The sequence below is a fragment of the Schistocerca gregaria genome, chromosome 2 (genome assembly GCF_023897955.1).
Source record: "Schistocerca gregaria isolate iqSchGreg1 chromosome 2, iqSchGreg1.2, whole genome shotgun sequence".
Lineage (NCBI taxonomy): Eukaryota > Metazoa > Arthropoda > Insecta > Orthoptera > Acrididae > Schistocerca > Schistocerca gregaria.
Window position 1 is genome coordinate 60,101,772 of NC_064921.1, and position 27,890 is coordinate 60,129,661.

Genomic DNA, 27,890 nt, shown 5'->3' on the forward strand with positions numbered 1-27,890 from the left:
TAGGTTGTGAGGTGAAGTGGGTTGGGGAGAAATACACCGTGCATCCGCCTTCTGCATGCTCCCCCAAAATCCACAAACCCAACAGTCCTGGATGCCCCATTGTGGCTGGTTATTGTGTTCCTGCTGAAAGAATTCTAGTCCTATTGACCAACATCTCTAACCAATTGCCCCTGATCTAGCCTCCACATCATAGATACTGACCAATTCCTTCATACTGACCAATTCCTTCACTGACTCTCCACCATTCCCACCCCTGTACCTCCTGGATCCCTACTACTCACTGTTGACATCAGCTCCCTATACGTCAACATCCCTATGCCCACCGACCACCTCATTCCACATACAATTTACTAACTTTATCCTAACTCACAACTATTTCTCCTTTGAAGGGAAACTATACGAAGAAATCTGCAGTACAGCTATGGACTCCCACATGCCACCCTTCTATGCCAATCTGTTTGTGGGCCATCTACAGGAGACCTTCCAAGCTTCCCAAAACGCCATACCCTTAGTCTATTTCAGGTCTATTGGTGATACCTTCATGTTACAACCTCAGCACCTTCCCTTCCATCTGGTTCATCTGGTTCTCCTCAACCCAGTGTGCTATCTTCCTGGATGTTGCCCATCTTCCTCTGTGATGACTCCATCCACACTTCTGTCCACATTAAACTCACTATCTGTCAACAGTATGTGTACTTCGACAGCTGTCATCCCTTCCACACAAGAAAGTCCCTCCCATACAGCCTGACCACCTGGGGCAGTGGATCTGCAGTGACAAGAACACCCATGCCCAGTATGCTAAGTGTATCACCAAGACCTCCTCAGACAGGCACTATACCCCAGACCTAGACTGCAAACAGATATCTTGTGCTGTTTCTCATCACACCCCAGATCCTCCCACCTCATCCCAGAACCATCCCACAAAGGAATGCCCCCTTCATCACCCATTACCATCCCGGACTGTAACAATTGAACCATATCCTTTGCCAGTGCTTTTTTTACCTATCATCATGCCTGAAATTATGGACATCCTACCCCTCAGAAAGTTTTGTTCCATTCGCCAGAAGACCTGCTCAATCCAACCACTTAGCACTTGCTATTCCAGTCCTGTCACAGGCTTATCCTACCCCATCAGAGCCTGGGCCAACTGTGAAAGCAGCCATGTCATATACTAGTTCTCCTGCAATCATTGTACAGCTCTTTTGGTTGGTATGGCTACCAACAAGCTGTCCCAGTTTACCAATGTCTCTTCTTTTCTTGTATCTTGATCCCGGCTTCTTGAGATCTCTTGTGAAGAGTCACGATAAAAGTTTGGTAGTGGCGTGGGACAATCTGTTGTGGGTGAATTCGTTTCCAACTAATAATCTGCCCAGTTAATGTGAAGTAATGAAGTGTGATGGAAGTGTTCAGATTAACCTTGTTACACTCCCACAATATTTTAATTATTCCACCTGGTACAGTTTATCCTATAACTGGAAGCTGATTGCTCTGTTTTAATGAAATGATTCCCATTCAGTTGTATTGGCATTTATTACTGGTTGTGAGGTGAACTGCTGCTTGGCAGTGTTCATGAATACTCAAAATCTACTTGCAATTAATGTTCATTTATCAATAAGAATAGTGTTTGTCAGTGAAAGGCAATACCAGTGAAGTTACACAGCAGTTGGCAATTTAACTTTTGAAACCACTGGTTTATTGGCATTTCTGGAAAAGAACACTTATATTCTCATTTGATCAGCAAATTCCGTGTAACTATTTGTATGTGTAATGGGACTTATTATGTCGCAAATTGTACTGATGAATGAAATTATTTGCATTACCGTATTGCTAAGCAACGTGATCAGCAAGGTGTAAGGTGATATGTGTCCTAATTAAAACAGGACCTCGATATTTTGAATAAATTTTTGGTTCCAGAATGAGATTTTCACTCTGCAGCGGAGTGTGTGCTGATATGAAACTTCCTGGCAGATTAAAACTGTGTGCCCGACCGAGACTCGAACTCGGGACTTTTGCCTTTCGCGGGCAAGTGCTGTACCAACACTTGCCCGCGAAAGGCAAAGGTCTCGAGTTCGAGTCTCGGTCGGGCACACAGTTTTAATCTGCCAGGAAGTTTCAAATTTTTGGTTGTTTTTATCAAAAATCAGTATTTGTCTTGAAAAGTAATTTCAAGCTTCGTGCATTAAGTCCAAGCATGGTTGCAATTATTGTACGCGATTTACTGGAAACCTCAATCACGCGCTAGCGTGTAACATGTTTCAAATTGAGCGTGCAAGTTTCAATATTCGCTGATGGGCTAAACGTCTTTTTGTAATAACGTGATGTGTCTATCTCATGTAAAGTCTAAACGAAACTGTATTTGTCTCTATTCGACTCAAAATCACTAAATGAAATTCACCGCACAGGTCAGCGAACTGTACATGCTCTCTTATATAGCACTCTTAAGTGGTAACTTGCCAAAGAGTAAAAGCTGCACATAAATTCACGCTTTTTAAATGCATACAAAAATCAAAACACCTTTATATTAAACAGATAAATTAATGCATGCAATTACTAACCAAACATTTCCTATTCTAAATAAACTTAAATAACTTGTATTTCATAATCAGTAATATTTTGTCCCGTGAAAGAAACAAATAGTGTGCTAGAACCGATTCATGTTACTGTCAACTCGTGTCTGGACGATGATGTCACGAATTGGTACTTGCTTGGAATGATCGAAACACCTGTACTGAATAATACTATCATTTGAGTAATTTACGGACTTTTATGATAAATTTGGTACCCCTTGTATCGCTACACTCCCTCCCCCCTCCCAATCTGTAATGTTGTGCTAAGATCGTAGACTTTTTGCAGGATTCACTGGAGCGTGCTAGTTTTGTGTACTGTGGTGTTGTACGTTAGTTCAGCCATTCCAAGATTCATACCACAAGTTGTAACATACACTTTACATCAAATTTTACATGAGTAATTGCAAATGGGGCCCTAGCAGAAATGGCCCATTTAAATGAGTCCTCAAAAGTCACTGAATTTGTTGGAATTTGACTTTTGGACATGATGCATTTCACACACACACACACACACACACACACACACACACACTCTCTCTCTCTCTCTCTCTCTCTCTCTCTCTCTCTCTCTCTCTCTCTCTCCACTATTTGGTGAGAAGCCCTTTCAACTGGCTGCACAAGGCAGGGATTGCAGCCAGTTCCGATAGAAAATTGATAGAACTGCGACCTCCACCGAGCCGTATATGCAGCTATAGTTGGCTCAGTCATCTTCTTCTTTCTTGCTTTTCAAGTGAGTCATGTACAATGTTTGGTTGGATGACATATCAGCTGGTAATATCATCTCTGCTTCTCCACAGGTGTCTTGCGAGTGTCTATGGAGCGAGTGTCTTCATCTGATATTGTTTTGTCAACGGAAAAACAAAGTAAATGCATAATTCTGGACCGCTCAATTCTTCCAGTTTGGTGAATGTGTTTCATAATTTGTTCAATAAAGATTATTTCCTTGAAATTGGATTACAGCATTTGTTGTCTGCTTTAAGGCTTGAAGTTGCTTACTACAGGTTGGCAGTACTCACGCCGATGTGTGTATTGTGATATACCGCTGTGTTTAAAAGATTTCATTCGTTAACTGTCAAGTGCTGGTTTATTGTTATAGAAAGTGTGCTAAAGATTTGCTTGTGCATTTTCCCCTTATTTTGCAGATTTGCATCTTCATCATAAATACTGTATTGTTCACCTGCGCTTGTTTTGGTGCAGTTTCTTCCTAGCCAAGTGTTCTATATTCGGGTGTAGCAATATTGGGCTAACTTGCCTTTGTATTTTAAAGATCCAAAGTGTCCCCACACTGTGTGTGTATAACACAGTAAAGATTCCAGATGCTCCTTTGGAATATATACTTCCCTGCTTTGGTATGAGTTTTTCTTTGAAATAATATATTAGATTGTAAAGTATATAGACTACCAGAATGATTCGTAGCTCTTTGGCTGATTACATCTCGAATAGGTTTCCAATAGGGATCTTGCTCTTGTAACTGCAACATATTGTGACACAACTTTGAAATTTGTTTCTCACAAAAACCAATAGAAAGATTCATTATTTTGAAATCTAAAGTCTGTTCTTCAAATTTTTCATCATCCTGTCTTCTAGGCAAATAAGATAGAGCATCAGCTACAATGTTGTCTTTCCCTTTTATATATTGCAATGAAATGTTATATTCTTGATGATGTAACAAGGCCCATCTGGTTAACCCCCATCTGGTTAACCTTGAATGAAACATTCTTCCCATTAAAATATAAGACAAAGCTTTATGGTCACAAAATGTGGTTATTCTTTTTCCATAGCCAAATATCTAAACTTCTTAAGCGCCCATACCACACTCTGTGGTACAGTATGCCCTTTCACATTTAGAGAGCATTCTGCTTGCGAATACTATAATCTTAATGGTATTTATATCTTGTGGATTGTCCATTTGGAAAAGCAAAGTGCCTAGACCTGTTTAGGAACCATCAGTGACAGTGTAAAAATCCTGTTCTAAGTTTCATAATACTGATAATAAACATTCTTGGCTGATTAATTGATTAGGCAGAAATCGGTGGAAAAATAAGGGTAATACCATGAAAGATTTTAATTCCTTTTTACATTTAGGTTAGGGACACTCTTTGATAGCACTCATTTTCTTAGGGTTCGGCATAATACCGTGTGGCATAATTACAGGTCCTAGGAACTTCTGTCGACTTCTTGCAAATCTTGATTTCTTTAAATTTACTGTTACTCTGTACTATAAGAATTTCGTAAATACTTTTTCAAGCAGATTGAGATGCCCCCCCCCCCCCCCCCCCCCACACACACACATTTCAGTAGCGATCAATAGGTTGTCCACATACAAGGTAACTATAGAGAAAATCTCGTCCAAGTACAGTGTCTAGTGCTGGTATAAACACACCTCCACTAATATTTAGTCCCAATGGCACGCAGTGAATTCGTAACTTCTGCCCAGAAAAACAAAAGCAGTATACTTTATAGAGATTCATTCGAGATTTTTATTTGCCAGTACGAACTTCTCATATCAAGGGATGTCAGGAAGTGGGCACCACAGAATTTCTAAATTAACTCATCCAAATTCTCAGGTCTTGTGTGTACCAGTATGATAATCTTGTTTATCTCTCTGGCAACTAGAACTAATCTGACGTCGCCATTGGCTTTGAGGACTGCTGAAAGAGGATTACAACATTCAGAATGGGAGGGCTCTATAATTCCCCACCTTAACATTTTGTTAATTTTGCCTTTCTCTTCGACCAAGGATCAGAGTAGGAAGTGCGACAGAAAGATTCTTGTGAATACTTCTTAATGTTGTATTCAAAACCTTTGATTATTTCGGGATGTTTGCTAAATACTGGCAGCTAGTTAATTAACAAGCAACACAAATCTTCTCGTTGACTTGCAGATAGGTATTTGGATTCGGAGATTTTCTCCTGAAGGGAAACTTGACTTACTTCTTCTCCATTATATTCAATATAGCAAATACCATCAACTAAATTACAACCACTACCAATATAGCTAACCATTAACTTCATGCAATGCTGATCTGGGATTATTTTGCCCTTTATCATAGAGACTATCAAAATGTCATCTTCGGAGTCCAAGGTACATGTTCCTGATGATGACTGGTGCAGCATCACACACAAAATCTAGACCCCACACACATGGTACGGTCATTCTTTAAACAATTAAGAAGGTACTTTCTATTGAAGCTTCCTGCACCATAATGGTGACTTGTGCCTGCTTTGAGCCCTTTTGCACTTTCACACTAAATGTTCCAGGTAAAGTACACCCAGTAACAGGAAATTTAAGCACTTTTACTCTGTGACTAATTTGTTATAGAACAATCTTGCGTCAGTATGTTTATGGTTGCTCCAGTATCGATCAAAATTTCAACATCAGTTCCATTTATTACTGCTTGAACTACTGCCTGCAAAATTCGTCCACACTTATTCGGAATGTAAGGTGTTTCTCCAATCAGTTCCTCCCATAGGTTCAAATCATCATTATACCTCATTCACTTTAAAGTGATGCCTGTCATCCTCATCCTTTCTAGTCATCCTAGGAAGGCTATTGGTGACCAGTTCTAGTTTAATCCTTTGGTAGATGTCGTGTTCGGTGGTTCATGTACTTCACCGATACGTGCAGTATGGTCGCAATTTGGTGGTAGTTCCCTTCGTGACTGTATTGCTCCGTTACCCAGTGGTATCGGTCCTTGTGGTTGTTGTGCTTGTTGAGTTACATTTGTATGTACCCATTGAACTTCAGTTGTCGAAGGGTCTTTCCAAGGTTGTATACTATCACGATTGTCTTCTGGGTATATATCACATCTGTGTGAATTACCATACTGATTATTAGAATCATTATATCTGCGTTTATGATTTGGTTTTCCTGTACGAATGTGATTCACCCGATTATTATTATTTCCATAGGTTTCTTTGGAATAATAGGTGTTACATTTATATTTATTATTATTATTATTATTATTATTATTATTATTAGCTCTACTCATAAGATGTCACTTGCCCTCTTTTGTGTAGTATAGGTTTAGTATTTCTATCTCAGTTGTCGTTGTTGTTGTTATTATTATTATTATTATTATTATTATTATTATTATTATTACATTGTGAGGTAGACATTTGATAATTATTCCATACTCGAGCATCTTATAGTTTAATATCGATCGAATTGACTACAGACACAAACTGTTCCATGTTATAGTCAGGGACATTTATAAGTTTCTCATGTATATGAATAGGTAATCTTCCTTTCAAAATACGTGTCACTTCTCTATGGGAAGTACGATCACTCCAGTACCTCGTTTTTTAATGTATTTTTTCGAAATAGTCTTAAATGAACTTCGTTTACCATTATAAAACTCTAGTTGATGCATCTCCCGGTTGGTACATCTCCTTTTGTAGCCTCTCTTTTTTGCTACTTGATCAGTATTTTGCTAAATATTTAAATATTTATCTGTGCCCTTGCAAGTGTCTGTTTCAAATTCTGACATCTTTTTAGACAGATCCTCAATTTGCACATTAGTGTTAAAGTTTACAGTTACAGATTTTATCTGACACATCACTATGCTCCTTTGAAATAGTTTCACATTTATTCTCCATCTCATTACTTTTACCCCTTAATTTCGTTGTGTGGGTTAGTCATATCCATGGAAACTTTTATTTCTAATTCACTAAATTTAGTATTTAATCGTTCTTCCCATTCTATCGAATTTCTCATTTAATTATCTATTATCATCTTTAAGTTAAACAATTTGATTTTCTAGTGACTCGAGCTTGTCAAATTTTTCATTTAGTGAACCCATATTTTCTTGGAGTAAACCCATTTGAGTGTTGAATTTTTTAGTTTAGGAATCAAATTTAGTATTAAACTTATCATCTAAACGTCGCATATTCTCAGTTAACTAACATTGCATACCTGCCATGAATTTAATAATAATATCATCTTTAAGGTCTGTAACATTTGATTTAAGATTCACTCTTTCCTGTGTAACTATGGTATTCATAGACTCCTGTATATTACTATATCTACTTGTACGCGAGTTTGCTTCTACTGTCACCTCCATGTCAATGATAGTAATATGTGATTGCTGTCCTACATTTATTACATTTGGCACTCCTTCTTTAAGATTTTCCTTGCTCAAATGATGTGATTGCTGGTCCAGACTTGGTGCCTTAGTTACCTCTACATGAGGATTATATTCACTTCCACTTCCGTCACCCGTCACTTTCAAACTCTGAGTTGCCTTATCACACACACTCCTTTTTCATGTGTACATTTTTCCTAATATCTTTATACACAGATCAAATATCAATATCGACACAACACACAAATTATTTGTCCACAACATATAAGAACAACTGTGCTCTGTTTAAAGAGGATTGTTTATGATAAAATCAAAATGTACTTTCACCAACAGTAGAACTGTTCTTTTATACTATGTCTGTCCTACTCCTACCTGCGAGTATCTCAAGTTAGCTGTGAGTACTTATCCTTTCCAACGAGCCTGAAATTGTTGGCATATCCTTTTCAGGCCCCACCCTGGGTGCCAGTATACCAATGTCTCTTTTCTTGTTTCTTGTATTCAAAATCTACTTGCAATTAATGTTCATTTATCAATAAGAATAGTATTTGTCAGTGAAATGCAATACCAATGAAGTTACACAACAGTTGGTAATTTAACTTTTGAAACCACTGGTTTATTGACATTTCTGGAAAAGAACACTCTTATATTCTCATTTGATCAGCAAATTCCGTGTAACTGTTTGTCTGTGTAATGGGACTTATTATTGTCGCAAATTGTTCTGATGAATGAAATTATTTGCATTACTGTATTGCTAAGCAACGTGATCAGCAAGGTGCAAGGTGATATGTGTCCTAATTAAAACAGAACCTAGCTATTTTGAAAAAATTTTTGGTTTGTTTTTATCAAAAATCAGTATTTGTCTCGAAAAGTAATTTCAAACTTTGTGCATTAAGTCCAAGCACAGTTGCGATTATTGTACGCGATTTACTGGAAACCTCAATCACGCGCTAGCGTGTAACGTTTCAAATCAAGCGTGCAAGTTTCAATATTCGCTGATGGGCTAAACGTCTTTTTGTAATAACGTGATTTGTCTATCTCGCGTAAAGTCTAAATATAGCACTCTAAGTGATAACTCTCCTAAGAGTAAAAGCTGCACATAAATTCACACTTTTTAAATGCATACAAAAATCAAAACACCTTTATATTAAACAGATAAATTATGGCATGCAATTGCTAACCAAACATTTCCTATTATAAATAAACCTAAAGAACTTGTATTTCATAATCAGTAAAATTTTATCCTGTGAAAGAAACTAATAGTCTACTAAAACGGATTCAGATTACTGTCAACTCGTGTTTGGACGACGAAGTCACGAATTGATACTTGCTTGGAATGAACGAAATACCTGTACTGAAAAATAGTATCATTTGAGTAATTTACGGACTTTAATGATAAATTTGGTACCCCATGCATTGCTACGCCAGAATGAATTCCCATTTCCGAACCATGATCAAGAACAAAATAGGTCACCCTGTGGCACAACATGCAGCTGAACATAATATGCTTGATTTCCATGGCTGCTTCACTAGCTGAGCCATCTGGTTCTTCCCCTCCACCACCAACTTTTCTGAACTGTACAGTTTTAGAGCTATCCTTAAAACACATTCTCTACTCCCAGAATAATCTGGGGGCTCAACCTGTAGTAACACACTGTCCCCACACCCTCCACCAATGGTTTCCACCCCTTCTAACCTGTCACCTCCTCCCGTTCTTGTCTCCCATCCTCTTCGTGTGCTACTCTCTGCCAATGCACCTGACCGTCTTTCCTCACCCCCTTTCCTTTTTCACTCCCTCTTCCCCCTCCTCACCTCTCTGCTCCACAGCTTCTTCTCACTGCACCGTTCAGCAGTATAGTCCCTTCACACTCCACTAGACAAATTGTCCCCCCCCCCCCCCCCAACCCACCTCTCCCCGCAACTGTTATCCCTTCCTCTTCCCTGGCCCCTCCAGGTTGCTGCTTCCATTCTACTTGACATCTGCATTCCGGTCAGAGCTGCCAGAGATTGTGATTGTGTGTGTGTGATAACCTTGCTTGTGTCACTGGATGTGTCAATTATGTCCACAGATATAAAAAGCTAAACTTCACTTCTTTCAGCATCTGTTTTTTTGATCGATTTTGCTTCAGATTATCCATACTCAGATTGCTCAGGATATTTCGCGTAAGAGAACACAAAAAGCTGGGCTAATTCTGTTTCTTTTAAGAAAATATTACTGGAGGTATTATGTCTCAAAGTTGACAAAAACTCAAGGGGGAACTGTTGACATCTGCACTATGGGGTCAAACAAATCACTGTATCTGTGCAAGTATTAAATTGTTCGAAGTAAAAGTTTACCAATATTCACTGGGAACATGTGTGAATGTTCACACAAGATTTCAGTAAATCCCATGATGGTCATGTGGGAACTTTTTCCGAAATAAGATTAATTGCCATGAATGGCCGAGTATTAAAATTTGGATTTATCAGCAATTTCATAGCAGTATTTTTTACTTTTACTGACATAATTATATTTTTAGTGGTCTGAAAACAAATTTCAGGATATTTTAGCTTTCATATTGTAAATATATTTTTCCATTATCACAGATTTTAGAAATAATTTTGAGTGACACAAACGTCTGCTGTCATTGTAAAAATGAATCAGTATTTTTTGAAGACTGTCTTCATGAAGACCTGTTATTACAATGGGAACAGAAACTTCATTCTTCTCAAATATCGCTGTGAATCGAGCACTCTAGATTGCCCATGTTAGCAACACCTATACTTTTTTTAGTTTTAGCACACAGTATGTCAAAAATATTCTTTTTTTAATATGAATGTTTATTTGTTGATGAATGCATGAATACTTTGTGTTAAATCTTAAAAATATCAAAATTCGAAATGATTTCTCTAACCACATAAATTACTTGTAAAACATTGGTATACTGATGTGAAATGTTATCTTGATTTTAGTGTACTTTATGGTCTGTTCTTAGTGTGTTTAATAATAAGATATGGAACCTGTTAATCTTGTTGAGACTCGGATGTTTTAAGCTATTATTCTTAATTAATAGTCTAATTCTATTTGTAACTAACAGTACTGAGGCCGCCGTGAAAGATATCCATATCGTCGGCCAAGATATGCGGTTTGAGTGATAGTATCACATTACTTTGTTTACAATATTATTGTGATGTTATCACTTAACGGTTGCCAAAAATCTTCATGCAAGTACTTTAGAAAGACAGCTACACCATTTTTTTCTCAACATTACTCAACAAATGTAGAAAGTTGCAGTAAATGTTCTCGGTGCATTAATTCTATGTAAAAGTCTGAGATTTCTAAAACATTCACCATTAACTTAATTATGAAAGCCATTTAATATCAAAAGTAGTAACAGAATCACACACATGTAAGTGATAAACTGGTACCCACTGCAACCAGATATTACATTGTTGTTAAAAGATCATCAGCCGTGTCTGTTTTTTCATCACTGTTTATTATGATACAGAATGGAGTCCTGTGCAGCTCTCAATATTATGTGCCCACTGCCATGAATAACTGAGTGCTTAGCCTTTATCTCTACTAGAGTTTTCTAATTTCTAATTTCCACAGCCTATTTCATAAGTGAGTCTCAGTAGTTAGAAGTATGGTCCAGAACATGTGTCAACTCATGCTAGACCATTTACTTATTTTTAAGGCTATATTCAATGACACATTGTGCATAGAAATATAGAATAATCTTTTGTTGTCGATGTTGAGTACAGTGCTAAGAGAGAGTTCAAATAGACTGTTCCACTACTGCCGCATTAACGTGGAATGTTGTAAACATCTGCAAGAGAAATCTGACTCTCCTGTACAGTGCACAAATGTTCTGAGAACATGTAATACAAGACTTCTGGAGGAAATAGTAATAGCCAAGTACTTCTCTAATTTGTGATCTTGCAAATATTTATTTGTTGCTGCTTGGGAGCTTATATTGCAAGTACGTGCACCCATGTGACGATTGTCTGTGTTTTTCGCAAGACCAAATTTAATGTACAGTGGAGATAGTTACGCATATTGGGCTCAACAAGAAGAGTGTTCACCGCATTCTTCTGTCCAGGCAGTTCTTTCGTAGCAGCCATTGACACACACACACACACACACACACACACACACACACACACACACACACACGCACGCACACACACAGTTGTTTTCCCTATCTATGCTGTTTAAGTAGCATAAGAAGAAGCAGTGCTTTATTTATTTGAGCTACATGTTAGGTAGATGGGCAGTACAGATCTGTCTCATTTATGTTTCTCGTGTTGATTGAGACTTAACAGCAGATATAAGTTCTGATTTGTTACCTTGATAGTGAGTTTGGAACAAAAGGAAATGTGTTAACATCGTTGAGAAGTTCTGTTTTGTCACAAACTGTTCATAATTAGGAAAAAATTAATTTGATTTTTGAATTCAGCTTCTATTATACAACTAAGGCCACCAGTCAAATTCTTTGTGATAAAACTTTTATTGGGACAAATAACAGCTATTGTTTTGAACCCTATAAGTCAGGTTAAAGCAGGCACATTCATAGAAATAAGCTTCCTTTACATTGATTTTAATTTTTCTTTTCTTTTCTTTTTCTTTTTTTTTTTTTTTTTTTAAATGGCTGTTTGCGAACCACTACTGAAACAAACCAAAACTTTTTGTTATTCATTAATTAGTCAAATGTAAATTTTTTTCCAGAACATGAGTGTGCATCACCCGAAGACTTTAGGATTGGGGCTGCTATCAGAACGGGTTACTCACATTTCAAGTGCTGTAATTAGATGTTCTGTTGCAACAGAGAGTGGAAAAGTAGCAACGTGGTTAGACGAACTGTTAGTACATGCAGCTGTACGTCTGGAACATCCTGCTCAAAGCTTCTCAGAATTTTCTGTTGACAGAATAATATCTCTACATACATGTACTCTGTATACAGTGGCAAGGCTTGAGAGTGGAGCACTCTATTGGTGGTTTGTACTTTTTTGTTCAGTAATATTTTTATTAGTTAAAAATCAGTTTTACAATGATCATTTAATGTAGCATGTAGCAATTTAGTTTAAATTTTATCAGTTACATCTTTTGAAGATAACAAAGGTTTTAAAGGTCACAAACAAAATTGAGGATCATGTTTTATATCTTTACAAATAGCACTACTTCACAAATGTTAGTTGTCAATGTGTACTTTTAAGTAATGTTGTTGGTGCCATATTTAGCAAAAATTAGATTAAAACACGAAAAGTTGCCATCAGGCCAACAAAATAATTGTCTTTTTATATGCAGTATGCACTTGAATATGCACTTTGTTTATTTTTATTGTTGTTTCTATGTGTAGTACAATTCAGCCTGTCTGATGGAACCAGTGGAAGTTGGCTATTACTCACTTCTTTCACTCTCCCCTCCACCCATTGCCAGTTTTACTTAATGTGTATCAGTTCTGTGTACAGTGTTATATTAATGTTGTATTTTGCAGTTTGTAGTAATAAGATTTCAATTTAGACTACATTAATGGAGTGTTACCTCTACATGTCACTTCATCTATAGGAACACCAGAAACATGTTTTATATACTGCTTTCTGTGCAAGACGAGTGTATTTTGGGAGCAGACACCGCTTACATATGCTTTAAGCCCACAGTGTGTCAAGTACAAATTTACATTACGCATATAGTACAGTATCTTAATAATCTCACAATTATTAACAGTTAGTTAAAATGCAAGCAAATACTTCTTATTGCTGATAAGAATGTTTCACGTGGGTAAAATCAGCTGCACTGGTTGGTGGCACCCTCTTATTTTATTGATGTTTTTACTTGTTAGCTCTCATGGAAGATAAAACACTTGAATCATTAATATTAATGGGTCAGTGATACTCACATGAGGAAAGAGGGGAAGGAAGGGGGTGGGGTTAAAGTATAATTAAAGTTTGTCCTTGCACTTTGTTAATTGTAAAACTGTGGGCGGATTTGATTGGAAATTGCAGTCTTCTAAATGGGAATGGCAGTTCAGTAGAGATCAGTGGTGTTCTGGGGACAAATAGTGTGTTTCTGTTGTACTTCCCAGTTATGTTTGATTTCAATGATGTTATTAGACAGCTGTTTGGCGGATCATCCTTTTTCCATTACATGGTTTTGGCGAGTTGAGATTTCCAGATAGTATGATCGGAGGTGCAATTTTAAGTCGAAAGCAGTGTAATGGGATTTTAGAAATTCTGTGGGGAAGTCCACACTTTCTTCAATGTTTACCATTGTGTCGATCGATTTGCGTATTCTCTCTTTATCGGGAATTTTCTTTCGAATATTAATGTTGATATTATCAACAGTATTATTTATAGTTGCTAAAATTGTCTTCCAAGTAGCCAGTCTGGATTGGTGTAGTTTGAACAATGTTTGAATAAATTTGGTCAATGGGTTTGTTTTCAGCACTTTCTATATTGCAGAAATCACTGTTGAATTTAACGAGCTTGGTAGTCTGGTCAGTAGGATATGACTTTCGTGTATTTGTAAAAGGTGTCAAGGAAAATGTGCTGTTTTTTAATCTTTCGATAGTTCAGTTCTCACATTATTGTTAATCACAGTATTTGTATGTGTGGTCAGAGATGTGATTTTTTTAAAGCATGCATTGATCTTGTCTGCCTGTGTCGATGTGGGAATAACTGGAAGTGTTTGTCAAAAATCTCCTAAGAATATGAGCAGAGTTCCTCCCATAACTTCAGAGTTTTCTCACAAGTCTTGTAATGTTCTGTCCATGACTTCGAGTGATTTTTTGTGTGTCATTGTGCATTTGTCCTAGAAGATAATTTGAGCCTGCTTTAGAAGTTCACTCTGTCCAGTTGTTCTTGAGATTTTCTTTGGTTATTATTCAGCAGTAGTTGTAGGGTGGAATGGGCAGTTTGTTGTCCTTCCACAACTGTGGCTGCAGTACCGGATGATGCCAGTGCAAGTGTTGTTTAGCACGAATTTCCACCAGCAATAGATTTATTTGAAACATTTTCCTGGTGCCACCTTGTGCATCCATTTAATAATTCTGCCAGTATCGTAGTTGATTTGGCCCATGATAACGTTGTAAATTTTCTTTAGATTGTCATTGAGGAGTGGTTTGTTGTGGGCAATGTATTGAAGTAGTTTGTTGATGTAGCTTTCTTCTGTTGTATTTTTGAAGTTTACCACACTGATAGCATCCTTTTGTGATGCTTACATCCCAAGTTGTACCAAGACCTGGTTGTTTATTGCTAAACTTTCATCGTCTAGGCAAATAAGTGTTTTATTGAAAATGTCATCGTTGAATTTGATGGTCAGCTCGGGATGAGCTTGTGAGATTTGGTACAGTATGTCGTCACTCGTACTCTCTTTGGAGGAGTCCCAGTGCTGTTTTAGATTTGGTGGGTCACATGTGGTTAGAGTTATGACTGAACAAGTCTCTTGTTTGTTTAGCTGACACTTTGAGTGAGGCTTCTTGTAGTGTTAATTCCTGGTGGTTGTTCTTTTTCAGTAATACTAAGCATTGGCACCCTTCTCTGTACGTCTGTACTTACAGACCTTCAAAAGTCTGGAGATCTGTGGAACATGTTGTACCCCATATTTTGTGTAGCAACATCTGGAGATAGAAACATTTGGCATTGTGTGGATGTATGGTGTATATTCGGCCTAGTGTGCCAGTTTTCATGATTCCTGGATGATATTCTACTGGAATTCCTTGTTTTCTTTGTTCAAAAATTTTTGTTGTTGTGTTTCACGTATGGTAGGTAGAAATTTCGACATACAGTAATGGATCCATTTGGCACAGTTGGTAAAAAGTTGTTGTTGTCATATTCTGAGGTGGTTCGCTTGCAGTTTTTCTGCCAGTGTCTTTTTCTTGCAGTCTCTTTCGCGAAGTAAACTCTTTATGTCCATTTTCCAAATGTACTGCTAGACGTTGCGCAGTTGGTTCGCATTCATGTGTGGGAAAACCGAAAATCCCCCACACTGCTTAGTTTTTATCTAGCTTCTCGTATGGTGCATGAGGATCTCATCATTTCTGTTTTGTTGTTCACTGTCTTTGGCTGTTTGAAATACTGCCATTTCACTGCATTGGTTCACATACTTAGACATTTGCTGGATTTGACTGAATTGCAGTACAGTGAAACCTCTATATAACGTTTTTCAAGGAACCACAAATTCTGAACACTGTATAGAGGAAAACACTATAAAGAGGAAGGCTTCCAAATAATAATTATAGGGCACTACTGAAGATCAGTATACCACTTACTTCCCTCCACGAGTACATAATTAAATTTATTGCCTGTAAAATGTTCAGTTTCAGTTGTGATCTTTGCTGGCTTCCCGGTTTTCTTTGGTCCATCAAATTGAAGGCCTTTTTTTACAAGGGCTGTCCTATATTTAACCTTAAGGGCGTGTATTATGCCCAAGTCCAAAGGTTGCAGACGGCTGGTGCAGTTGGGTGACTGGAAAATTACTTTAACATTTCTCAGAAAGGGTACGTCTGGCGGATGTGCCGCACATCTATCCACAAACAGCAGCACTTTTCTTGCAGCACTCCCCATTTTGCGTCAAATTCTCATAGAAAACGTAAAAATATTTCACTCATCATCCATGCCTTGGCATTGTTTGTATATTTGCACGGAAACGTGGAAATGTTTTTGAAGCACCTCGGATTTTTTGGCTTCCTGATAACCAAAGGTTTCAGTTTTTCACTGCCATCAGCGTTTGTACACAACAAAATGGTAAATATATTAAAAACAAAGATTCCAAGACTTACCAAGCGGGAAAGCGCCGGCAGACAGGCACATGAACAAAACACACGAACACACATACAGAATTACTAGCTTTCGCAACCGATGGTTGCTTCTTCAGGAAGAAGAGGGAAAGACGAAAGGATGTGGGTTTTAAGGGAGAGGGTAAGGAGTCATTCCAATCCCGGGAGCGGAAAGACTTCCCTTAGGGGAAAAAAAGGACAGGTGTACACTCGCGCGCGTACACACACACACACACACACACACACACACACACACCCACACACACACACACACACCCATCCGCACATACACATGTATGTGCGGATGGATATGTGTGTGTGTGTGTGTGTGTGTGTGTGTGTGTGTGTGTGTACACCTGTCCTTTTTTTCCCCTAAGGGAAGTCTTTCCGCTCCCGGGATTGGAATGACTCCTTACCCTCTCCCTTAAAACCCACATCCTTTCGTCTTTCCCTCTCCTTCCTGAAGAAGCAACCATCGGTTGCGAAAGCTAGTAATTCTGTGTGTGTGTTTGTGTGTTTTGTTCATGTGCCTGTCTGCCGGCGCTTTCCCGCTTGGTAAGTCTTGGAATCTTTGTTTTTAATATATTTTTCCCATGTGGAAGTTTCTTTCTATTTTATTTACAACAAAATGGTAAGACGTTCCTTGCTCTTCTTAACCGCCATGGCAATTTTCCCCACGAAAAGTAAATGTCTTATCCGACATTAAATTGAAAAACATGCCGGTTTCGTCAGCGTTATAAATGTCACGCAGTTTGTAGCCCTGTATCAGATTAGGGAGAGAGTGTATCCATTGAGCTACAGTTGGTTTGTCTACACTTTTACTTTCTCCACATTCCGATTTGTACACAACACCATGACACTGTCGAAATTTATCAGTCCATCCATTGGACACCTTAAAATTGTCCATTCCTAACTGAAGTGATATTTGAAGCGCCTTCTCCTTCAAAATAGTTCCGTTTATAGGAATGTTTGCAGTTAATAAAACTTTCTCCATTTCGTCGTAAGTCGATTGTTTCAAACGCATACGTTTTGAATTTCCACAATTGTCAAACCCTTCCATTATCGACGATCTGTTTTTCATAATAGTGTTGAGTGTTGAAGGGGCCAGTCCCAATTGCTTCGCTAGCTCCGCGCGACTCACGCCAGGAGATGCCTCCACTTTTTTAATAATAGAAACCTTCTCTTCCAGAGATATATTCTTCTGCTTTTCACCCATGTCCACTGATGAAAGCTTTAAAAAAAACGTTATATCGAAGACACACACTTAACTAGGCACATGAACTGTTTGCTGCTCAGCTCACACAACACGCTACTAAGTACTGATACAAAGCATCGACTGTAATGGCGCCAAAAAGATCGCAAGCAGAATGTGCGTCACATGTCACGTGACCGGGTTTTGCCGCTGACATATGAAATACGCTGAGCGTGGGCTTTCCGAGCCAGTGCAAACTGTGAAACCACATAACGGAAAACGATGCGTCTACATCCAGTCACTTAAACGCTATAAAGAGGTAAATAATTGACCAGGGTTCCAAAAATATGAGCGTTACATGGAGGAAACTGTAATATAGAGGAAACGCAGTAAAGGGGAAAATTTAACATTGTTTATATGGACCTTTAGTCGGGACCGAAAAAAACGGACGTAACATAAGAGAAGAACATTATATGGAGGAACGTTATAAAGGGGTTTCACTGTATTCTACACTTGTGTGTGCTTGGAACATTTTGGAAAGTAGTGTGTTATATGGTACTATCCACTGATTGTCTGTTTCCAGTTTGTCACTGCCTCCTATTCATATTTTGCTGTGAAGCCACCATTTTTGGGTGATTGTCTTCTATATTTTGGATAACCATCAATTACAGTTTGTGTGTCGTCCAAGTATGTTTTATATACTGCTGAATTGAGGTTTAATGACTCTCATTGTCCACGAATCATGTTTTTCACTACTATGTCAAAGAGTTCCATATCATCTTGTGGATTGGGAAACACAGCTTGGATGATTTTTTCGATATTGTGTAGCCATATGAGATTGTGTGAGAGATGCAGTCCTCCTTTTTGCCATTTGATTGTGTACACCCTGCATCTAATGGTTCCAAGATTGTGGTACTTTGTGATGACTTCAGTAAAGCTTATTTGTTTTTGTTGGAAAATGCTGTCTATTATGTTGTGTCCTTGCACGAGGGCTCGTCCATATCTTAGCTGTTTTTTGATTTCTGTCCGCAACAAGTTGTACGTGAATTTTATGAAGAGGCCAGATCGTTTATATTTTTGGATGTAGGTCGTCATGGCATCTTGAGTATATTCGTGCATGTGCTCCCTATATATGTTGATGGTAAGATTACCACTGTTCTAATGTTATCAATGTTTCCGTCATTTATTATTGCGTCTCGAACATGGACATACTCTTCTGTGCATAGCTGATTCAGTCTTATCTAAAGCATCCATTCCACTTTTGTTGTTGAATACATATCTTGTCAGGAATTGTCGAAATAAATGGCGAGTATTGAGAATGTGATTGAATGTTTCATTGTCTCTGATCATTTAGCGGTAAGCGTAGAATTTCTTGGAAGTGATATTTTTTTGTTTGTTTCTACACCTCTTCAAGTTGGATTTGTTTCACATAAAAAATATCCATCCTCTCTGTGCTGAAATATTAATGGGCATTGGAGGGCACCATATGTTTGGTGTGTGTGTGCAATGCATTGTAGTTCTCCTCTTCTTCATTGTGCAGTTATGTCACGACTTGTTTTCATTGTCCCAATTACGATGGCAACTTTGTCTATCTGAGGTGCATTAAAATGCTGTTTCTCCAGGTGTCTTGTTGCTCAGATTATAAATTTATAGTCATTAGAAATTGTTCTGTCTGATGCTGGTTTGAGTATGTGAATCAGTTGATTTTATTCGTATGGGTTCCTCTGTACATTTCGGACTACCACTCGTCTCACTGCACTGATATTTGTGCATTGTTGATCCGTTTCTGTTTCTTCATTTCTGATGAAATATGCTTGCAGAAATTTATGGTCCTAATTGAATAGTGGTAGTAATGATCCCATGTTGTGATAGATTTGTCCTTCTGATGAATAAAACATAGTATTTTTCACCTCGTTTGTGTTGATCAAAGTGATAATGAAGGAAGTCGTTTGGGAAGAGGCATTGTTCACTATTATATTTTGAGAAAAGCGTTTTCATTCTGGAGTTTCCCCAGTCATGTAATGTAAAAATTCCTTTGGAGTTACTTCCAGTGGTGGTAATCAAATTTTTCCATTCATGAAATAGAATTCTGGTGTTTCTGTACAGAATTTTTCCACGTTGCAAAATTGGCAGATGTTACTACTTTTGTTCTTTACATCTTCCACTTGTTATTCACAAGACAAAATAACTCTCTCAGTGTGAGCATTACTTTCTGGTATGTTTGTAACATAATCTACCAGCTTACCCAAGTTTTTAAAATTCACGTTATTTGATTTCAAAGTTGCTAAAACCTTTAACCATTTCTGGCTAATGCTATTCTCTAAAGAGACAGCATTGTTAGAACTACAAAAATCATCATATAATTCATTTTCATTTACACAATCCAGCCTGACACATGCATGTCATTGAATATTAATTGTTAGACATATTTTAAAGAGTTTAATCCCACTATCATCAAATTTGTTAACTAAATAAGAATTCAATGAAGTTGTTATCACTCGTAGATTTCAAATTTGAATCAAGAACAATGACTAACAATTTATGAGTACTGCTGCCTAAAATACATCTTCCTTTTTCTGTTAACTTCATCAACTGTACAGCTTCATGAGATTCCATAATACTAAGATCAGATTTTTCCAAGTACTTCTCTTTTTGAATGAAAACATTTCCAATGTTCACAAAGAAACTAATATCTGCGTGAACAATTGTATTTACTTCTGTTTTTGCATTGTAAAAATACTTTTTCAGAACTTTAGGACAGTCTGAATCATCTATGCTTTTAAAGTAGCTTTTTATAGGCTCCCAAATTTTTAAAAGCCTTCCAACAGCAATTGTGAGAGAACCATCTAGTATTGACATAACCTTTTAGTATTTACATGCCACAGGATTTCAGCCCATTCAGCATAAAAAATTCAAAAAATGAGTTTAATGTTTCACTTTGATTGGCAGAACAGAAAAAGTTACTTTGTTGTTGTTGTTGTTGTTGTTGTTGTTGTGGTCTTCAGTCTTGAGACTAGTTTGATGCAGCTCTCCATGCTACTCTATCCTGTGCATCTTCATCATATCCCAGTATCTACTGCAACCTACATCCTTCTGAATCTGAATCTGCTTGGTGTATTCATATCTTGGTCTCCCTGTACAATTTTTACCCTCCACGCTGCTCTCCAATACTAAATTGGTGATCCCTTGATGCCTCAGAACATGTCCTGCCAACTGAGCCCTTCTTCTAGTCAAGTTGTGCCACAAACTTCTCTTCTCCCCAATCCTATTCAATACTTCCTCATTAGTTATGTGATCTACTCATCTAATCTTCAGCATTCTTCTGTAGCACCACATTTACTATATATTTTCAACACTAACACTTCATCATCATCATCATCATCATCAACAACAACAATGGGTTGTCTGCCTTATGGCAGGTATTGACATCAAAACCCCTCCATGCTTCTGTCTTCTGCATTCCTCGTCATTATTTGGTACCCTCCTTGTGGCATGCTGGAACCTCCTCCTGCCCTTCCCTCTCATTCCTGGAATGAAACTTTCAGTTGCCTCTACTAGAAGGCAATCTCTTCTTAGATTGTGGCCTGTCCAGTTTAGTTTCCTGTTCTTCAACGTCAGCATCATCCTCCATTCTTCTACAACTCTCCTCAGTACTTCATACCTGACATTATCAGTCCAGCTGATCTCCATTCTACGCCATATCCACATTTCACAAGCTTCAATTCCCTTCTCATCCTGTTTTCTCAAAGTCCATGTTTCTGCTCCGTACAAGGCCACGCTCCATATTAAGCACTTAACCGGTTGCTTCCTTAATTCCTTGTTTAAACAACTAGTTAGGAGTATTCTCTGCTTTTGAAATGCCTCTTTCGCCAGAGCCATTCTCACTTAGATATCTTGTTGTCAATCCATGTCCTCTTTAATCCAACTTCCCAAATACTTGAATGCTCTTACCTGTTCTGTAATTTCTGACCCCGATCTTAATTTTTACTTTTGTCTTCTTTGGCCTCTGACAATGCTTGTGGTTTTCGTTTTATTAATTTTCATACCATATGCTGCACAGGCTTCATTTAGCATTTGAATGAACATCACTTGATTATCTGCGAGGATCGTCATCTTATCTGCAGATCTGATACGTCAACATCTACAGATTGCAAACAGTCGCATGCATTTTTCATGGCATTATGAAGCACATGGTTAAAACAGTTGACTTTGAGGATCTTTTCATTCTCATTATTTAATAGTTTCACGGTTGAAGGGTGCTTGCCATAATTTATGTTGCCACTATCAGCACAGTATGATGATTTATTACCGACATTCAAGTTATTATTTGACTTTTTTTTTTACAACCTACTGCATTTTCATCTGCCTGTTCTAAGAAATACAACAGTTTGTTTTCAGTTCCACTAAAGAAGTCAGAATGTTGTATTACAACTAGAAACATTTCCCTGTTTAGGTGATTGGAGGCATCTGTTGCTAAAGAAAAGAACAAGCTACATTTTATGGGGTCATTTAAAACTTCCAAGAAATTGTTCACATGACATGGGGCCAATATGTTCATTATGATCATTTCAGTTTTAGTTCATCCCCAAAATACAGGATGATGCAGAATAATGGGAATGTTTGAAATGAGCACTGGCAGCCATGGGCAGGTGCCAGCACTATGGGTTCATGACATTTAGTGAGTAAACAGTCCGCCATTTCAGTAATTGTGGATCAGTGGAGTGGACAACTGCATGTGTTAGCCATAAAAATGTTTTATAAAAACAATGATTGGTAGCGGCGCAGAGGGAGTTTCGACATTTTTATAATTTAGGACATCATGATGCTGTTCTGTCGAAACACGCGATAAAATGTGGATTAATAATTTGAAGAGACTGGATCTGCCCTCAAGCAGAAACCAACAGGAATGTGTTCTCTAGTGAGTGTCTTACAGAGCCCACAGCATTCAAATTGTAAGGAAGCGGCTGTGGTTGGAATGTCCCAGGAGAGTGAAGAATTGTTTATCTCAATTTAAAATTTCATCTGTACAAACTACAGATGGTGCAACGAATGAAGGACAACGATTTCCAGTTATGATTAGGATTCTGTCAACAAATGATAACAAAAAATAAACAATGACGACGAATTTCCAAACAGGTTGTGGATGTCAGATTCGGCACGTTCCCCTCTCACAGGTTATATGAATAAACAGAACTACCATTACTGGGCAAACACATATCCTAGTGATGTTCATGAGTGCCATTTACATGCTAGTAAAGTGACAGTATGGTGTGGTGTTTCATCACATGGGATTATCGAACCCTATTTTTTTGCAAATGAACTGATTGTTGTGTGGAGATGTTATTAGCTTTCATTACACGTACATTGAACAGCTTTCCATTCAGGCAGCCTGGTTTCGACAGGACGGATCAACATCACACACTGCATGGCAATCAAAGGCAGATGTGCGAGAATTGTTACGCAACCGTGTGATCTCATGATTCAGTAACATTCCCTGGCTCCCTATATCACTAGATTTATCCATTTGTCATTTTTGCTTGTGGGGTTACCTCAAGAGCAAAGTCTACACAACTTGATCAAGAACCCTGGATGACCAAAAACAGAGAATTCGGGATGCAGTTCACAGTATCCGAGCTGAGATGCTGCAGCGGTCATTGGAGGAATCTCAACAGCAGATTTCATGAATTGTTCATACAGATGTAATTAAAAAAAAAATGATAAATGCCATGAATGTTTAGTAAGGTTTCAATTACTATGAAGACAATTTGTTTCCTTCATCACTTCCAGTGTTATTGGATTGTAGAAATGTTCCCATTTTTCCGTGACACTCTGTATTTTCTTTGACACATTAGATCCACTGAACACGTTTTTTGTATTTTATTTGACACATTAGATCCACTTATCACGTTTTATGAAAGTTTTATTGCACAGCCCAGGCTCCTACAGCTTAGATTGTGTTTTACTGTGTGGTAGACTAATGAAAGTTCACAAGCAATGGTTTTCACATCATTTGTTAGATCTTTGTCCAAGTGAGGAGAGTTGAAGAAAGTAGTTATCTTGGATGGAGTAGTGAGATCATTTGCTTTGCATTCATGATCTGCAAGCAAATACAAGAAATTAACTCAGAAAATTACCAATTAGAACATGTTCAACAGTAAGATATATTTTTTTATAATACATAGTAATACTTATTACCTGAAATATTCATGTGCTTTACACAGTTATGCTTGCTGCCATGTGCGATGCTAAACTGACGTTTGCTGATTGAACTGTTTACTTTATAAGCATTTGACCATGCTGGTTCAGTCCAGGAATAGAAAGTTTCCCACTTTATAAGATATGCACACATATACTTCATGTTTTCTTTTTTCATTGCTGCCCATCATAAAATCTTGGAACAATGATTCACAGTAAGCACTGGCACTGAAACAGTCATGTCTAACCACCCAAGTGTCGCTTGACCATTTTCTAAAATAATAGACGTAATGTCGATATTCAATCAGCTGTGTCTGCTGTGCAATGTTTCAATGACTTCTACAATGCATTCAGAATTTAAATACTTAGAAAATATTTGTACATGTGAAAAATAGCTAAAATAGGTGAAAACTGCCCAATGAGCAGAAGATCATGAAAAAATATGTTCAAATATTGGAAAGTTCGTCGCTGTACACATTTCACATAAAAATGGGAACCTTCTTCATGAATGAGGGTAGAGGGCTACCGCATCATGTAACCCTTGATCGTACTGGGACGCTTTTCTGAGTTTTAGGGCCACATGCACTGTACACTTACTTTTATAAAATATATTGAATTGATTGAAATTTTAGCTAAATTCTCAGTGATACATTTTTGCCAGCATCCCCCGTCTCTTTTTTGCCATCCCCCCCTCCCCGTCCACCTCCAATTCATGGAGAAATGCTTAAGAGGTATATTAGATAAAAAATTTTGCTATTGAGACTATCAGTGTCTGACTCTTGCTTTTTTTTTTTCTAGGGGTGTTCTTCCATTTGGACAACGAAAACGCTTGTGGGAGAAACACAGAGCAAAAACTCGGAAGCGTAGACCATCCACAGCATCGGCAGAAATAGTGTGTGGGAGCCAAGTTTGCATGAAGAATAGCCCAATGTATCAGCCAGGAGCTATAGGTTTGTTTTTATTTTGGACCTTTTATTATTCTGAAGGTAATGTACTGTACTGTTGTTTTGACTGTAAACTGCTAATACTTTGGCAATTGAACACAAATGAATTTCAGAAAACAATACGCTGAGTAAATAGATAGTGTCAGAATTGGATTCTATGTCTCGTCTAATAATTAGATAGAAGATATTTTACAGGCAGAACTGAAGCTTGAACAAATTAATGAACTACAATAGTAGAATAAGAAAGGGAAGATATAGGCATAATTTCCTCGTCAGAGATGGATCAGAGTTCAGACAGAAAGTGATGGTGGAGGAAATTGTCTATGTCCTCTTCAGAGGATCCACCCTGGTAATGTCTTATAAAGGGTTAAATACAGTAATCAAGCAGTAAAGTTAGGCTAGATTTTAATTTTTGTTCCTAAAAAATATGAATTTTAATTTCAATGTATTGTGTGAAGTATGCATACAGGCAACAAGAAAACCATGCACTTGGATAAGGAACTACTTCACTAATGCCATAATTAAGTTAAAATTTGGTGTTGCAAAAATGTTGATTTTTCTGTTTCCTTGATAACTCAATTTGTAAAAAACATTTTGCATTTATTTTTATCGAGTTTTGTAGCTTTAACCCATTGGTGCAACATTCATTAGGATCATCAGTTCACTCCTTGTGTAATCTTTTACAATAAATTTGAGTTCCTTATTGGATATATTTTAAGCCAAGGAGGTTAAAAAAGATTCGCTTCAAAATTTTATTCCATTTTGAAGTCCCATTTCTCAAATGAAACGCCTCCAATTTTTTAGCGTATCCATCATTTGAAAGAGTTTGTTTCATGGGGACATTCTATGAATAGTCCGTAAATGAAAAAAAGATAAATACCTCCTGCGATGTTTTCAGAAGTTCAATATTTATTTCATAGTGGATTGCAGATTCAGTGGTAATCACAGTACAGATTTTAATTGGATGAATAGAGAGATAGATACTCATTTTGTTCCATAGATGTGTTAATTTTCCTTATGCAGTTCCTAATTGAACATTTGAGAAAGTGAAATAAATAAAAGATCTTAAACATATTTTTGTGTTTATTTATTATTTCTACTATTGAATCCATTAAGTGAGCTTCTGATATGAAAAATAGATTATTTGTGTCAAGTTCCATTCAGAGCCTGTGACTTGCCCCAGTTGGATATGAAGCACAGGAAGTTTAAATACATGGATTGAACTGACTTCTTTCTATTATTTTCAGAAGTTTTTGATTCATGGGCATACATATACAATATCCAGAAATCATCACCAGAGGTGTCAAAAATATATGTGTCAGAAGAAATCCTAAGCCTGACTGGGAATTAAACCCCAGACATTTAATCTCTGAGTCACGTGGAATGTAAAGTGTACCAAAACACCCAGTGTGAAACTCCGTTCACTCTTCTTCTTCTTCTTTTTTTTTTTAAGCAAATGAGCTTTGCTACTGTTTTTTTTCCTATGGCAGTACCAAAGTTATGTGATCGGTTGACACTAGTCGGTAACAGCGCATGCACTGATTAGCTCTACTTACTTCATTTCTCCTAGCCGGCTGCTGACTTCCTAATTGCCTCCTACAGTAGTGTTGGAGGTAACTGGAAGGAGTGTGCTAGTGAGATAATCCCACTTAACCACCAATTAACCACATACACTACCTGGGTCCAAGCAAATTGTAACAATAGTCCAGCCTCACAAAACTTAGGTTGTGTGACATTGACAGAGTTAAAGAAAGATCACTGCCACATGACACACAGCTTTTTCCTTCAGAAAACAAGCCACTGTGCTGAGCCAGTGAGCCATTCTCTGTAACACACAAATGCTGCCCTCCCGTTTAAATGACATACTGGTGAATATAGAGAAACTGTGAAAAATCCCGAGTCCAGTTTGTTTCTGAATTGTCTGAGAACATTGTGTAAGAGAGAACTGTTGTTTGTTAAAGACATATTATTATTATTATTTTATTTTTGCCTTAAGTCAAGCCCTAATATTTCGTGTCGTGTATGTGTGTGCATGTACACCTGTGACATGTGGCTTTAGATCACTTTAGGTAAAATTTGATACTTGATTTTTTTTATGCAAGAATTCTAAAGACCAAAGTGTTGAACTTCAAGAATCTTCAGTTGATCAGTCCCTTGTGATTGATTGCGATTGATATGAACAGTTCTGTTCTATTCTGAGATGTGCAGTGACTGAAGATGATGTGAAGGTGTTTCCTGGTCTTGTTACGTAATTGCAATTTAGATTTGATCACTTCGGGAAAGTTGCGAGAGCTTGTCATGGAACATCATTTTGTACATCGTGAATTCCAATATATGGCTTCTAGGCAATTGGTCATATTTGTGAGATAATTACGTGTGTGTGTGTGTGTGTGTGTGTGTACAGTGAAAAAAATCTAATCAATAACAAAATCTTCTGTATTTAAGATTCTGCCCCCATCCCATTATAATGTGCTCCACATTTGTTTGTATATGCATGTGAGTTTGAGAGAGTGTGTGTATGTGTGTGTGTTTGTTTTCAATCAGATGTAGTATGACCAGAACTCAGGAACATAACTTTTTCTTTAACAGGTTTCACCATATCAGGTGGGGTTCCAAAAGTGGGCCAGCTGCTGAATGCTGCATGGAATTTGACTGATGTATGCCGTTTCAAGCTGCTAAATACAACTGCACCTGATCAGCAACGTCGCGATGCACAGAGCTCGTCTGGAACATTGCCAGCTCCTAGTTCCAGTAAAAGCAACAGCCACAAGGAAACAGCTGATAGGTTGGATATGCCACCACCTCCCTCACCTGCTTCCAGCACGTGCAGTGATACAGGCAGCATTACCACCAGCCACAGTGAGTACTTTTACATAACTCTCTGAATTGTAAAGTGATTATTCACCTTTTAACTGTACACAGTGAATGAACAAAATGAACTCATTGCTACGTATCTTAAGCTTCAGGGTTGACGTATAATACAGGAAAATGTATTGCTACTGACAAGAGATACTTGAGTTCCTAAACGTCATTAGAGTGAGGGATACATGCAATTAGCTTGTATTGGGCTTTATGTCAAAGCCATTGCTTATTTAAGCGGCAAAATATAAAATATTAACCTAATCCTTTTGACTAACTGTTGACATATCTCTGTCC

At 37.6% G+C, this 27,890-nt stretch overlaps 1 protein-coding gene across 6 annotated transcripts in view; it reads left to right on the plus strand.

Annotated features, from left to right (window-relative positions):
* Positions 1-27,890, plus strand: part of LOC126336313 (E3 ubiquitin-protein ligase UBR5) — a 322,944-nt gene that overhangs the window by 49,632 nt on the left and 245,422 nt on the right. For all 6 annotated transcript variants that reach the window (XM_049999857.1, XM_049999858.1, XM_049999854.1 and 3 more), the window contains exons 7-9: positions 12,356-12,624; positions 24,589-24,740; positions 27,324-27,593. In XM_049999857.1, the coding sequence (XP_049855814.1) occupies positions 12,356-12,624; positions 24,589-24,740; positions 27,324-27,593 (691 nt within the window). The remainder of the gene's footprint in view (positions 1-12,355; positions 12,625-24,588; positions 24,741-27,323; positions 27,594-27,890) is intronic.